This window comes from Macaca fascicularis, chromosome 1 (genome assembly GCF_037993035.2).
Source record: "Macaca fascicularis isolate 582-1 chromosome 1, T2T-MFA8v1.1".
Lineage (NCBI taxonomy): Eukaryota > Metazoa > Chordata > Mammalia > Primates > Cercopithecidae > Macaca > Macaca fascicularis.
The window spans coordinates 4,678,028-4,694,573 of record NC_088375.1 but is presented as its reverse complement, the minus strand read 5'-3'; the positions used below and the strand labels follow the sequence as shown (position 1 = coordinate 4,694,573).

The 16,546-nt window shown below is 39.3% G+C and overlaps 1 protein-coding gene across 7 annotated transcripts in view; it reads left to right on the top strand.

The window, feature by feature from the left end:
* CATSPERE (catsper channel auxiliary subunit epsilon) overlaps positions 1-16,546 on the top strand; it is a 176,470-nt gene that overhangs the window by 42,388 nt on the left and 117,536 nt on the right. For 5 of the 7 annotated variants that reach the window (XM_045391001.2, XM_005539623.4, XM_065540899.2 and 2 more), the window contains one exon: positions 11,421-11,527. The exons of the other annotated variants lie outside the window; for them this stretch is intronic. In XM_045391001.2, coding sequence (XP_045246936.2) covers positions 11,421-11,527 — 107 coding nt within the window. The remainder of the gene's footprint in view (positions 1-11,420; positions 11,528-16,546) is intronic. 7 annotated transcript variants of the gene reach the window in all.

The window sequence follows — 16,546 nt, the reverse complement described above, 5'->3', positions numbered from 1 at the left end:
AAGGTTTAATTTCATCCTTCTGTATATGGATATCCAGTTTTCCCAGCATAATTTAATGAAGAGGGCATCCTTTCCCCAGTGTATGTTCTTGGTGCCCTTGTCAAAAATTAGTTGGCTGTAAATATGTGGATTTATTTCTGGATTCTCTATTCTATCAGTCTATGTTTTTATAACAATACCATGCTGTTTTGTTACTATAGCTTTGTACTATATTTGAAGTCAGGTTGTGTATGCCCCTAGCTTTATTCTTTTTGCTCAATATTGTTTGGGCTACTTGGGATCTTTTGTGGTTCCATATGAATTTTAGGATTTTTTTTTCTATTTCTGTAAAGAACATCCTTGATATTTTGATAGAGATTGCATTGAATTTGTACATTACTCTGGGTAGTATGGTCATTTTAACAATATTAATTGGTCTGATAACTGCAATATGGAATGTCTTAACATTTGTTTATGTCATCTTCGATTTTTTTCCTCAGTGTTTTATACTTTTCTTTGTAGAGGTCTTTCTCTTCCTGAAATTTATTCCTAGGTAATTTTTTTGTAACTATTGTAAATGGAATTGCTGTCTTGATTTGTTTTTCAGCTAGTTTGCTATTGGTGTAAGAAACACTACTGTCTTTTGTTTTCTTTCTTTTTTTTTTTGAGATGGAGTCTCACTCTGTCACCCAGGTTGGAGTGCAGTGGCGTGATCTTGGCTCACTGCAAGCTCCGCCTCCCAGGTTCACACCATTCTCCTGTCTCAGCTGTGCCCCCCCCCAACTCCATTAGTTGGGACTACAGGCGCCCGCCACCACGCCCAGTTAATTTCGTTGTATTTTTAGTAGAGATGGGGTTTCACCGTGTTAGCCGGGATGGTCTCCATATCCTGATCTTGTGATCCGCCCACCTTGGCCTCCCAAAGTGCTGAGATTATAGGCGTGAGCCACTGCACCTGGCCAGAAACACTACTGTTTTTTCTATGTTGGTTTTGTATTGTGCAACTACTGAGTTCATTTACTAGTTCTACACATTTTTTTGGTGGAATCTAGGTTTTTCTATATATAAGATTGTGTTGGCTAGATGTGGTGGCTCATGCCTGTAATCCCAGCACTTTGGGAGGTCAAGGTGGTGGGGATTGCTTGAGAGGAGCTCAAGACAAGTGTGGACAACATAGTGAGACCCTATCTCTAAAAAAAAAAAAAATATATATATATATATATATATATACACACACACACACAAAAATTAGCCAGGCATAGTAGCACCTGCCTGTCGTGCCAATTACTTGGGAGGCTAAGGCAGGAGGATCACTTGAGCCCAGGAGTTTGAGGCTGCAGTGAGCCACCATCTGAGTGAGATTCTGTCCCCCTTCCCCCACCAAAAAAAAAAAAATTGTGTCATTGTGTCATCTGCAAAGAAGAACAATTTCTTTTCCAACCTTGATTCTTTTTTTTTTTTTCTTTTGTCTATTGCTCTGGCTAGGACTTCCAGTATTATGTTGAATAGGGGTGGTAAAAGTGAGCACCAGTTTTTTGATCCAGTTCTTAGAGGAGAAGCTTTCAACTTTTCCCCATTCAGTATGATGTTAGTTGTGGGTCTGTGACAGATACATGGCTTTTATTATGTTGAGGTATGTTCCTTCTATGCCTAATTTGTCGAGTTGTTTTGTGTTTTTTTTTTTTATCATGAAGAGATGTTGAATCTTATCAAATGCTTTTTCTGCATCCATTAAGACAATCATAAGGTTTTTGTTCTTCATTCTGTTGATGTGATATATCATATTTATTGATTTGCATATGTTGAACCACCCTTGTATCCCTGGGATAAATCTCACCTCATCATGGTGAATTATCTTTTTGATGTCTTGTTGGATTCATTTCACTGGTATTTTGTTTTGAATTTTTGCATCTGTGCCATCAGGGATATTTGCCTGTAGTTTGTTGTTGTTGTTGTTGTTGTGTCCTTGTCTGGTTTTGGTGTCAGGGTAATGCTTGTCTTGTAAAATGAGTTAGGGAGCATTTCCTCCCCTTCAAATTTTTGGAATAGTTTGCAGAGAACTGGTATTAGTTATTCTTTATAAGTTTGGTAAAATTCAGCAGTAAAGCCATCTGGTCCTGGGCTTTTCTTTTTTGGGAGACTTTTTATTGGAGATTCAATCATGTTACTAATTATTGGTCTGTTCAGGTTTTCTATTTCTCCCTTGTATAATCATGGTAGGTTTTGTGTGTCTAGGAATTTATTCATTTCCTTTAGGTTTCACAATTTGTTAGCATATAGTGGTTCATAAATAGTCCTTAAGGATCCTTTGAAGGTTTGTGGATCCACATCAGTTGTAATGTGTCCTTTTTTGTTTCTGATTTTATTTATCGAATCTTCTCTCTTTTTTTCTTGGTCACTCTAAGTAGCAGTTTATCGATTTCGTTTATCTTTTTTAAAAACCAACTTTTTGTTTTGTTGATTCTTTTTTTTTTTTTTTTTTTTTTTTTTGAGACGGAGTCTCACTCTGTCGCCCAGGCTGGAGTACAGTGGCCGGATCTCAGCTCACTGCAAGCTCCGCCTCCTGGGTTTACGTCATTCTCCTGCCTCAGCCTCCCGAGTAGCTGGGACTATAGGCGCCCGCCACCTCGCCCGGCTAGTTTTTTCTATTTTTTTTTTTTGTATGTTTTTTAGTCTCTATTTCATTTAGTTCTGCTCTGATCTTTATTCTTTCTTTCTTTCTACAAATTTTGGGTTTGATTTGTTCTTGCTTTTCTGGTTCCTTGAGGTGCATTATTAGGTTGTGTATTTGAGATCCTTTTACTTTTATGACCTAGGTGTTTATTGCTATAAACTTTCCTCTTAGCAGTGTTTTTGCAGCATCCATAGGTTTTGATATGTTGTGTTTCTATCTTCATTTGTGTCAAGGAATTTTTAAATTTATTCTTAATTTCTTTCCTAACCCAATGGTCATTTAGGAGCATGTTGTTTAATTTCCATGCATTCTTTTCTTCCCCAGAATGTCCACTTTCATCCATGTATTTTTATAGTTTCAAATATTCCTCTTGTTTTTGATATCTAATTTTATTCCACTGTGGTCAGAGAAGACACCTGATATGAATTCAATTTTTTTATTTTTTATTTTTTTTGAGACGGAGTCTTGCTCTGTCTCCCAGGCTGGAGTGCAGTGGCACGATCTCAGCTCACTGCAAACTCCGCCTCCCGGGTTCACGCCATTCTCCTGCCTCAGCCTCCCGATTAGCTGGGACTACAGGCGCCCGCCACCACGCTCAGTTAATTGTTTGTATTTTCGGTAGAGACGGGTTTCACCATGTTAACCAGGATGGTCTCGATCTCCTGACCTCGTGATCCGCCTGCCTCGGCTTTCCAAAGTGCTGGGATTACAGGCGTGAGCCACCACGCCCTGCCGAATTCAATTTTTAAAAAAATGTTTGAGACTTGTTTTGTGTCCTAACGTATGGCTAATTCTAGAGAACGTTTCACATGCTGATTAAAAGAATGTGTATTCTGCACTTTTCATGCAAAATATTTTGTAAATGTCTGTTAGGTCCATTTAATCTGAAGTACAGTTTGAATCCAATGTTTCTTTGTTGATTTTCTATCTAGAGTTCTGTCCAATGCTGAGAATGGAGTGTTGAACTCCCCAACTATTATTTTTATGGAGGTCTATTTCTCCCTTTAGATGTAATTATATTTGCTTTATATATCTGGGTCTGTTGAGTGCATATAGCATTTCTTTTTTTTCTTCTTCTTTTTCTTTTTTTTTTTTTTTTTTTTTTTTGAGACGGAGTCTTGCTCTGTCGCCCAGGCTGGAGTGCAGTGGCCGGATCTCAGCTCACTGCAAGCTCCACCTCCCAGGTTTACGCCATTCTCCTGCCTCAGCCTCCTGAGTAGCTGGGACTACAGGCGCCCGCCACCTCGCCCGGCTAGTTTTTTGTATTTTTAGTAGAGACGGGGTTTCACCGTGTTAGCCAGGATGGTCTCGATCTCCTGACCTCGTGATCCGCCCGTCTCGGCCTCCCAAAGTGCTGGGATTACAGGCTTGAGCCACCGCGCCCGGCCTTCTTTTTTGTTTTTTTGAAACAGAGTTTCACTCTTGTTGCTCAGGCTAGAGTACAATGGCACCATCTCGACTCACTGCAACCTCTGCTTCCCAGGTTCAAGCAATTCTCCCGCCTCAGCCTTCCCGAGTAGCTGGGATTATAGGTGCCCACCAGCACGCCTAGCTAATTTTGTATTTTTAGTAGAGACAGGGTTTCACCATGTTGGTCAGGCTGGTCTCGAACTCCTGACCTCAGGTGATCCGCCCACCTCGGCCTCTCAAAGTGCTGGGATTACAGGCATGAGCCATTGCGCCTGGCTTAATGCAAATAACATTTCTAAATAATGCTATATCCTCTTGCTGAACTGATTTATTTTTTATTATCTAATGACTTTCTTTGCCTCTTTTTATGGTTTTTGACTTAAAAGTCTTTTACCTACTATAATAATAGCTACTCCTGCTCACTTTGACTCCATTTTTATATGCCTTCACTATGGATCTTCATGTATCTTTACAAGTGAAGTGAGTTTCTTATAGGCAATATATAGTTGGATTGTGTTTTATTTTAATCCATTCAGCCAGTCAATGTCATTTAAATGGAAAATTTAATTCATTTACATTACATTCAAGGTTATTATTTATAGGTGAGGACTATTCCTGTCATTCTGTTAGTTTTTTTCCGGTTCTTTTGTATATCCTTTGTTCTTTCATTCCTTCTTGTTTATCATTGCAGTTTGGAGGTTTTCTGTGGTGGTAACATTTGACTCCTTTCTCTTTCTTCTTTGTATTATTGATATGCCATTGAGCTTTATGCTTTTGTGTATTTTCATTATGGTAGATACCATCCTTTCACTTCCAGATGTAGGACTTCCTTAAGCATTTCTTGTAGGGCTGATCTATTGTTGATGAATTCCCCCAGGTTTTGCTTACCTGGGAAAGACTTTATTTCTTTATTTTTGAAGGCTAGCTTTGCTAAGTATTGTATTCCACACTGGCAGTTAGAACTTTGACTATATCATCTCATTCTCTGCTGGCCTAGTAGGTTTCTGCTGAGAAATCCACTGTTAGTATGAGGAAGATTCCCTTATGTGTGACTTGATGCTTTTCTCTTGCTCATTTTAGAATTCTCTTTTTGCCTTTACCTTTTGACAGTTTGAAATTCATGTGTCTTGGAGAAAATCTTGTTGGGTTAAATCTATTTGGAGATCTTTGAGCTTCCTGTACCTAGATATCTATATATCTTGCAAGACTTGGGAAGTTTTCAGCGATTATTTTGTAAAATAGGTTTTCTATGTGTTTGCCCATCTCTTCACCTTCTAGAGCTCTCAAAATTCAAATATCTGGTTGCTTTATGGTATCCCATATGTCGTATAGGCTTTCTTTATGCTTTCTTATTCTTTTTGTTTGTTTGACTGGGTTATTGCAAAAGACCTGTCTTCGAGTTCAGAAATTCTTTCTTCTGCTCCATCTAGTCCATTGTTAAAGCTCTTAATTGTATTTTTTATTTTATGCATTGAATTCTTCAATTCCAAGATTTCTGTTTGACCTTTTTCTTTAGTATCTGTTTGTTAAATCTCTTATTTAGATCTTGAATTGATTTCCTAATTTCTTTGTATTGTTTATTTATGTTCTCTTATATCTCACTAAGTTTCTTTTTTTCTCCTCCCTCTCTGAGTTTCTTTAATATCATTATTTCAGTTCCTTTTCAGACATTTCTTAGATTTCCTTTTTGTTGGGATCTGTTACAGAGAATTATTGTGTTCCTTTGGAAGTGTCATGTTTCCTTGCTTTTTCATGTTTCTTGTGTCTTGCACAGATACATTGGTATAAAAGTTATGGTATAAAAGTTGCTTCTTTTAGTTTATAGATTGGCTTTCATAGTGGAATACCTTTTCCTTTGGATATTTCTTCGATGTTGGTTGGGTAGGTTGCTTTGGCTTTAATTCTGGATGGGCACAGTAGTGTAGTCTCTGCATGATTTCTTCAGTATATAATGAGTGTCAATGATGTCTCTGAGATTTCCAGTGTCTTATGCTGTGGTTGTTATTGAAGGCTATAGTGGGGCTTTGTTGGGGACAGGAGAACCAGGAAGGCTGGTCCATGGACACCAGTGGTAGGGACAGCTGGCTAAACATCGGGTTCTTGAACCCTCTGGCAGCTTACATAGGCGCTAGTAGTAGCAGGTCTGGGTAGACCAATTCTTGGGCCTCCAGGTGGCTTGCTTGAGTGCTGGCAGTGGCAGCAGTGGGCCAGATGGGTGTCAGGTCCTCAGGCCCCTTGGCAGCATTCATTGCAAAAGCAGTGGCAGTAGCAGCAGCAGGCCAACCCTTCAGCCCCCATGCAGCACATGAGTACCAGCAATTGCAGTGGTTGACTGAATTGACCACTCCCCAGGCCACTGACACACACATATGGGTGCCAGTGCCAGTGGAAGGTTGGGCAGGCAAGTCCCAAGGTCTTCAGTAAATCCACATGGTGGCAGTGATGGGCAGGACAGGTCTATTCTCAGGCCCCTGAAAGGCATACATAAGTGCCAGTGGTGTCAGGCAGAACAATCCCCAGGCCCCTGGAGGGTATATGTGAGTGCCAGTAGTAGCAGGTGGGGCAGATCAATCTGCCGGCCCCTGGACAACACGCATATACACTGGCAGGGGCAGTTGGGGTGAGTTGACCTCTAGGCTTCTGAATGATGCGTGTGGGCACTGGTGAAGGTGGAGATAGGCAGGTCTGGCTTATCCTCATGACTCCAATGGTGCTTGTGGGTGCCACTTGCAACAAGCAGGGTGGATCTATCCCCAGGTCCCCAGACAGCATGCTGGGGCACTGGTGGTGGTGGCAGTGGACAGGTCAGGACCATCCTCAGGCCCTCAGATGGTATGCATGGGCACTGGCAGTGGTGGGCAGGGCAGGTGGATCCCTAGGCCTCCAGATAAAAAATGCATGCAGGCTCCACTGGTGGAAGCTGCAGGTGGGTTGAGTATAACCTCAGGTCCTCCAATGATGTATATGGCCACTGGCTATAGTGAGTGGAGCAAATTGATCCCTTTGCTCCCAGACTCATTTTTTAATTAGGTTGTTTGGTGTTATTTTTTATTGCTCAGGTTTAAGTTTTCTGTGTATTCTGGATATTAATGTTTTATCAGATATGTGATTTGAAAATATTTTCTTCTATCCTGTGGATTATCTTTTTCTTCTGTTCATAGGGACTTTTGAGGCACAGCAATTTTTAATTTTAATGAAAGCTATTTTTCCTTTTGTTTCCTGGGATTTTGGTGTCATATCCAAGAAATCATTGCCAGATCCAATGTCTTGAATATTTTTCCCTATGTTTTCTTCTAAGAGTTTTATTGTTTAGCTCTTAACATTTCAGGAATTAACTACTGATAACACCCAACAACTTGGATGGATGCTCAGTTAAATAGCCACTTTCAAAGTGTTGAATACTGTATGATTCCATTTATAGAACATTTTAGAGGTAACAAATTGTAGTAATAGAAAACAGATAAGTGGTTTTCAGGGGTAAGGATATGTGGGCAGTTGTGAATCTTAAGTGGTAACATGACGGAGTTTCTTCTATGTGATGTATTCACTCTTGTGTTCTGGTTGTGGGGGTAATTACATGAATCTACACATGTGATAAAGTTTTATAGAACCATGCTAAATAAATAAATAAATAAAAGAGTGCCTGGAAAAGTTGGTGATATCTGAATAAGGTCTGTACCCGAGTTAATGTTGTATCAGCATCAATTTCCTAGTTTTGACAATGCGTTAGGATTTTGTCAGCTATTCCCATTGGGAAAAGCTGGGGAAAGGGTACTTGGAAACTTCTTGTGAGTCAAACAATTTTGAAATAAAATAATTTAAAATTCTATTTTAAAATCTCTTCAATGTTTGGCCATCGTACTAAGAATAAAATCTAACCTATTTTGCAAAGCATACAATGCTTAGCATGATGTAGCCCTTTCCTGTCTCTTCTCTGACTTACCTGCTTGCTAGCCTCCCCTTCTACTGTACACCCGCCATCGCTTTCCTGTCAATTCCTCAAGCATAGTAACTCCTCTCCCACCTCAGGGGCTTTGTAACTGTTGTTCCTTCTGTCTAGAATTCTCTTATCACAGCTGTCTCATGAGAGATTCATACTCTCCTCTGGGTGGTGAGATTTTTTTCATTATTTGTTCAACAAATATTTATAAATGCAGGTTTGAGAGGCAAAGCCTCAAGGCAGAAGTGTAGTTTTGAACATATTGGTTTGAAGTGCTTCTGAGACAACTGGAAGTCACAATTAAAAATCTAATTAGATCCTTAGTCTAGAACTAGATACACAGTTTGGGATCTGGCTTACAATTTGATGAGTTGTACAGGAATTGGATGATACTTGAAGCCATGTTAGTGAAATGAGATCAGATAGGAAGAGAATATACTCTGAGAAGAGAGTAAGGCCAGACCCTGGGAACCACTAATAGAGCAGGAGGGAGTGATAACCAAGCCAAGTTAGAGTGTTTCAAATGGGAAGATTCATCCCATGTATCAAATGCTGCTAAAAAATCAGGTAAGATCAACAGAACTATGTTTATTAAATTTAACAACATGTATAGCCATATGTTGATGATATAACTAGAAAAATACTATTAAAAATAATAATCCTATTTTTAATACGATTATTTTTAGTAGCAATACTATTATAATATTTTGAAATACTATTTAGTATATTTTAAAATACTATTTAAAAATAATAATATCGTAATAATAATACCAAGCATGGTATCTCACACCTATAATCCCAGCACTTTGGAAGGCTGAGGCAGGATTGAGCCCAGGAGTTCAAGACCAGTCTGGGCAACATAGCAAAACCCCATCTGTACAAAAAATACCAAAATTAGCCAGACGTGGTGGCACACACTTGTCATAGCTATTCGGGAGGCTGAGGTGGGAAGATTGCTTGAGCCTGAAAGGCAGACGTTGCAGTGAGCTGTGATTGAGCCACTGCGCTCTAGCCTGAGTGACAGAGTAAGACCTTGTCTCAAATAATAATAATAATAACAACACAAACATTGGCAGTAATTATAATGAAACTTGTTCTGTCATAGATCACTAGTAATAACATAACTTGGCATAATTCTTTTACAAATTATTTTGGCAATATGTATCAAGAGAGTTTTGTTTGTTTGTTTGTTTGCTTTTAGAGATGGTTTTTCACTCTGTTACCCAGGCTGGAGTGCAGTAGTGTGATTATAGCTCACCGTAGCCTCAAACTCCTGGGCTCACATGATCCTCCTGCCTCAGCCTCCTGAGTAGCTGGGACTATAGGTGCACACCACCATGCCAGGCTAAAAGGTTTTTTGTTTTGTTTTGTTTTGTTTTTCTTTTGGAGACGGAGTCTCTCTGTTGCCCAGGCTGGAGTGCAGTGGCATGATATTAACTCACTGCAACCTCCACCTCCTGAGTTCAAGTGATTCTCCTGCCTCAGCCTCCCGAGTAGCTGGGACTACAGGAGCCTGCCACCAGGCCCAGCTATTTTTTGTATTTTTAGTAGAGACAGAGTTTCACCATGTTGGCCAGACTGGCCTCAAACTCTTGACCTTAGGTGATCCACCTACTTTGGCCTCCCAAAGTGCTGGGATTACAGGCGTTGAACCACTGTGCCCCGCCTAAAAGAGTTTTTAAAGTGTTTATAACTTTTGAGCCAGCAATCACACTTCCAAGAATCTTATCAAAAGAAATAGTCCTAACCATAGAAAAGACTGTGTATCTGATGATGTTCCTAGCAATAATATTACCAATAGTGAAAAAAATAAAACCACCAAAGTGTCCAATACAGGAGTGTTAAGCAAATGGTGGTAATTCACTCAGTGAAAAATTATGCAGACATTGAAAATGATGTTTATAGACTGAACATGAATATAAAACAGTAGCCTGTACTTGGTAAATCTGAAGAAAACACTAATGTGGTTTTTGCCTTTTTGTTAATTTTTATGTGTTAATTTTTTCCATATTTATAAAATTATCTTTAATGACCATGAATTACTTTCTTAATCAAAAAAATATATTTTTAAGCTTGTTTATATGATTATATTAACTTTTTCTTGATATTTTTCCTACAATCTTCTTGTATGTGTTATTTATTGTATTTTACTTCCATCTTACTCTTTGCTACATTAAGAATGCTTCATTTACTCTTTGCTCAGCAGTTATACAAAAGGTAGTTGTATTTAAAATTCTGAATAGTAAATATGATTTTCAGAAACAAAATTAAAGTATCTATTATTATTTATTAGGCAAACCTATACTTCTCTATAAAAATCATCAAATAGGCAGGGTGCAGTGGCTCATGCCTGTAATCCCAGCACTTTGGGAGGCTGAGGCAGGTGGATCACTTGAGGTCAGGAGTTCGAGACTAGTCTGACCAACATGGTGAAACCCTGTCTCTACTAAATATTAAAAAAATTAGTGGGGCATGATGGTGCATGCCTATAATCTCAGCTACTTGGGAGGCTGAGGTAGCAGAATCGCTTGAACCCAGGAGGTGGAGGTTGCAGTGAGCCGAGACTGTGCCACTGCATTCCAGCCGGGGCAACAGAGCAAAACTCTGTCTCAAAAAAAACAAAAAAAAAATCATGAAATGAGTATTCTTCAGGAAAGGCCTTCCTTGACCATTATTCCTACTTCCCACAATGGGTTCTACTATCAGATAATCCCTTCGCCCCTCGAATCCCTCCTTACTGGCACTCATGATAACAATCTTAAAGGTTCCTTTGTGAGTGGATGCCATGTTTTTAGAAAGTTAAACAAAAGCAGTATTAGAGGATTAGGATAAAATTCTAGACTAGCCCTCATCATCTGATTTTTTAATTCTAGAAATTTCCCATAGTAAAACAGTTGCTTCTGTTCTAAAAGTACCTTACTAGGAATAATTCCAACTCAATTCCCCTTCTCCTTATGTATCATGAGAAAAAGGGAGCTTTTCAGATCGATCTGATTTCTAAGAGCATTTTTCTTAAAGCCTCCAGATATCGTTTGAAACCTGCCTTGAAAGAATATGTCATTTCGAAGGCAGGCTCACGTAGAAAGAATTCTAACAGATGAGTTTTAGAAACTCTACACTGTATTTCATTGAGATTAAAACTAGGGTTATTTATTTAAGTATCATCCAGGATTCTGATTGTGTGTAGAGATTTTGACGAGTTGGAAACTGTATTGTGACTTATTTATAATTCATTAAGTTTGCATGGGGAGGAGGCTATAAGGTGGAAAGAACAAAGCTGAATCTTGAGCACACAGTAAATTTACAAATGTAAACAATATCTTAACCACAATAACAAATTCAATGTATCATGATGTCATATCAAATTACTTTAGCTATGAAAATAATAAAAAATGAAATTTTATTTTGTTTTTACAGAATTCCATAGTACTCAGCACACAGATGGCTACATTGGGACAGAAGCCTATCATACATACAATTCTGAAGAGAAAAACCTATGTATCAAATGAGAAAATGAAAAAGGGGTATTTAATTTTTTTAATTTTAAATATGGAAATATGAAAACTTAAACTAGATTTTAAAATCCTAGTGGCACTTAATGGAATATGTCTTATATGTTATTTTCAAGTGCCTTCTTTTATAAAACACAAAAAAATTGATAATCAGAACTAATTACTAACTTAGAAAATGCTAGACTCTTGAATTAGAGTTTTACAATGTGTCCATACCTAATCCTCAATCCAAGAGCGTCATTTGAGTTGGTGGCAAATCCTGGAAATATCTCAAAATGTGTCCTGCTGGTTTATAAAAGTCAACCCCAGTGGTGTCCAGTACCCATACACACACACACACACACACACACACACACACACACACCACACCACAAATTCTACCTGAGAGGCAAGATACATTACTGTTAAAGTTAGTAGGTTATCACGAGGTATAGACAGACTTCCTTAGTCTATTAAGCACCTAGACACAGGGCAAGGTGCTTTTAACTAAAGGGTAAAGTACCTGCCTTCAATAATCTTCCATTTAGTGCGAGAGACAAACAAGAAACAGACATTATATAGGAGTGAGGCCAGGGTGCAGAGGAACACAAAGAGGGTGCACCAACTCTGGCCTGGAGGAGAGGGAGTCAGGGAGGACTTTCCTAAAAAGGGGACATCTGCATTATTGAAAAGAAGTAAAACCTAGCCAACTGGGGGAGAATTCCAAACATAGGAAATGACAAACAGCAGGTCCTCAAATAATGTTCATTATAACATTGATTAGAAAAAACTTGATTCCCTGTTGGGGCCACTGCTGTGTGGAGTTTGCATGCTCTCCCTGTGTCTGCGTGAGTTTCCTCCAGGTATCCTGGTTTCCTCCCACATCCCAAAGCTGTGCACTTGAAGTTCATCGGTGTGTCTGCGTGGTCTCAGTTGGAGTGAGTGTGGGTGTGAATGTCAGTGTGCCCTACAATGGGATGGCGTCCTGTCCAGGGTAGGCTCCTGCCTTGAACTCTGAGCTGCCAGAATGGGCTCTGGCCAACCACAGCCCTGAACTGGAATAAGTAGGTTAGAAAATGAATGAATGGATGGATGAATACAAACTATCGTAAAATAAAAATTTGTAAAGTAGACAAGACTATGACATGACAATAAACAATGCTGTAGGAAAGCACTCAGAGAGCCACCATATTTGTGATTGTTGAGTTTTGAACTGTGTGATGGTAGAAGGTGTTTCTTAACAATTTGGCAGCCATCACTATGATCGCCCTCACTCACTGATTCACCAAGAGTTCGGTAAATAATTACCTTACTTGTGAGCCACCGCACCTGGCCGTAAGAGTTCTTTATATTCTAGATACAAGTTCTTTATCAAACACATGATTTACAAGGATTTTCTCCCATTCTGTGAATTGTCTTTTCAGGTTCTTCATGATATCCTTAAAGCACAAAAGTTTACATTTTTATGAATTCCTAATTACTTATTTTTTTCCTTTGGTTCTGTGTGCTTTGGGTGTCATATCAAAGAAACCGTTGCCAAATCCAAAGTGACAAAGTACCACACTGTTTTTCTTCCTATGAGTATTATAGTGTTAGCGCTTACATTTAAGTCTTTGGTCTGTTTTGAGTTTATATTTGGTCTGTATTTGCAGTGAGTTCATTTTGTGGTGGGGGTCCAAATGAATTCTTTTATATCTGGAGATCTAGTTGTCCCAGCATAATTTGCTGAAAAGACGGTCGTTTCCCCCATTGAATTGTTTTGGCACTTGTTGAAAGTCAATTAAGAGTGAATGCGACAGTATATTTCTGGAATTTTAAATTCTATTCCATTGCCCTACATATTCATCCTTATGCCAGTACCACACTTCTCCCATGGATCTCTGCAACGCACGATCAGGAGATGCCCTTATGAGCCCATGCCACCAGGGCCTTGGGTCCAATACACAGAGCTGTGTGGAGCCTCAGCAGAGCAGCCACTCAGGCACACACAGAGACCCAGGAGTTTTACATACTCTGGACCCGGGACCCCTGCCAAGGTGGGAAATTTGTCCATACATATCCCTAGGAAGGGGGCTGAATCCAAGGAGCCAAGCAGCATTATTCGGTGGGCCCCAATTCCACAGCACCTAAGGAAAAATTCTAGAAGAATGTAAACCGTCAAAGTTGACCCAAAAAATACATATAGAACTTGAGTAATGTTTTAACTGAAAAGAAACAATTATTATTTAACAATCATTGAGGAGAAGAAAGCACTAGCACAGATAATTCCAATCCTAAACAGTGAGATGAAGTCATTAGCATACCCAAAATTCAGGCAAGAGCTATGTAAGAAAGGAAAATCATAATCATAAGCTGATCTTGTTCATGAATGTAGATGCCAAATCCTGAATAAAATATTATCAAATAAATTTAGCAATAGGCCAGGCATAGTGGCTCACGCCTTTAGTCCCAGCACTTTGGGGAGGCCAGGGCAGGAGGGTTGCTTGAGGCCAGGAGTTTCAGAACAGTCTGGGAAACAGAGAGAGACCCTATCTCTATACAAAAATTAAAAATTAGCCAAGTGTAGTGGCATGCACTTGTAGTCCTAGCTACTTGGGAGGCTGAGGCAGGAGGATTGCCCAAGCCCGGGAATTTGAGGCCACAGTGAGCTATGATCTTACCACTGTACTCCAGCCTAGGTAATAGAGTGAGACCTTGTCTCTAAATAAATAAATACATAGCTCCAGTAATATATATGAAAAATACATGATATGTGATCAAGTTTATTTATACCAGAAGTGCAAGTTGTGTATAATATTTTTAAATGTTTTAATGTAATTTATTACATTAATAGCTTAAAGGAGTAAAATTAGATGATCATCTCAATAGGGACAAAATAAAGCTTTATTTCAAAATTTTTTTTACTTCCTGCTTTCCTTGGCTTAGTAAAAAATGAAATAAAAAATTTTTAACCTCATACTGTATGTAAAAATAATCTCAGATGAATTAAATATGTACATATGAAAGGCTAAACTGAAAAAATTTAGAAATATAGAATATCTTTATTGTCTCAGGATAGTGAAGGATTTCTACAATTCAAAAGTTACTCAAACTATGCAAGTAAACATTTGATAAATTCAGCTCATTAATGAATATATGACCTGATGTTCAGCCTCATTAGTAATCAAAGAAAAATATTAATAGCCCAATGAGATCCATTTTACATATACCAGATTGATAAATATATTAAAGTTTTAGAAAGTCATTGGTGAGGATATGCAACAATGGAACATTAATGTGGATTGCTGATGGAAGGGTAAATTGGCACAACCAATTTGAAAGAATTTTACATTATCAGGCAAAGTTAAAGATGCACATCCCCCATGGTTACAAGCTCAATACCATTATATACCCTAGAGAAACCATGCACAGTTACCTAAGGAGATGTGTAAAATAATATTTGTAGCAGCATTGTTTGCAATTGCAAAAAAAGAAGAAGAAAGAAACTTTTAATTTCCACTCATGGAGAAATGTATAATGAAGAAACCAAACATGCCTATCACTATTGGTTTAACTGTAACAGAAAACTTGATTAATAATGGTTTAACAACAAAAAAAAAAATTTCTGCTGCTTAAAAAGAAGCCTAGAAGTAGCCAGTGGGTTAAGGCCCTAGGCTTTTTCCACCTTCTTCTCCACCATCCTCAGTGTTGGCCTCATCTGTGGCCTCATGGTCACAAGATGGCTGCTGAAGCTCTAACAGCACAAGTCTTCACTCAGTGTGAGAAAGGCGGGTGACAGTGAGTGGCCAACGTAGCAAAGAGGACCTTTTCCTTAATGATGCTATCGTTTTGTCAGAAAAGAAAGTAACTGCGCTGGGTGCGGTGGCACATGCCTGTAATCCCAGCACTGGGAGGCTGAGGTGGGCGTATTACCTGAGCTCAGGAGTTCGAGACCAGCATGAGCAACATGGCAAAACCATGCCTGTATGCGCAAAATACAAAAATTAGCCGGGCATGGTGGCACACACCTGTAGTCTTAGCTACCTGGGAGGCGGAGGTAGGAAGAATGCCCAAGCCCAGGAGTTTGAGGCTGCAGTAAGCTATGATTGGGCCGCTACACTTCAACCTGGATGGCAATGAGACCCTATATCAAAAAGAGAAAGAAAAAGGAAAAGAAAATAATTTCTTAGATGTCCTTGTATATCTCATTGGCCACAGTGGGTTACATGGCCAATTCTAGCTACCAGAGAGACTAGGAAAAAAAAATCTGGCTTTTCCAGCCTATACAGTGTGAGGCCAGCAAAGACAAGGCAGTGCTTTTCAGTGGCGCTCACCGGTTTCTACCACAGCAAAATCACCTGCTGTTCAACCAATAGATTGGCTTAGTCTTTTTCTTTTCTTTCTTTCTTTCTTCTTTCTTTCTTTCTTCCTTTCTTCCTTTCGACAGGGTCTCAGTCTGTCACCCAGGCTGGAGTGCAGTGGCATGACCACAGCTCACCACAACCTCAAACTCCTAGGCTCTAGCAATCCTCCCATCTCAGCCTCCCAAGTGGCATGTGTCACCATACCTGGCCAATTTTTCCACTTTCTGTAAAGACAGGGTCTCCACCTGTTGCCCAAGCTGGTCTTTATTTTTTTTTCTTCAACTTTCAAGTTGAGGGGCACAGCCGGTTTGTTATATAGGTAACATGTGCCATGGTGGTTTGCTGCACAGATCATCCCATCACCAAGGCATTACACCCAGTATCCATTAGCTATTCTTCCTGAGGCGCTCCCTCTCCCCATTCCCCCCAACCAGCAGGTTCCCTGCATATGTTGTTCCCACTCACCCCACCATGTGTCCATGTGTTCTCATCATTCAGCTCCCACTTACAAGTGAGAACATGCCGTGTTTGGTTTTCTGTTCCTGCATTAGTTTGCTGAGCGTAATGGCTTCCAGCTTCATCCATGGTTTACACCCCGGTGTAAACATGCTAACAATGTATACACTATACAACAATGAAAATATACAAAGCACCACTAATCAATATGAATGAATCTCACAAGCATAATATGGAATGATAAAAGTAAGTC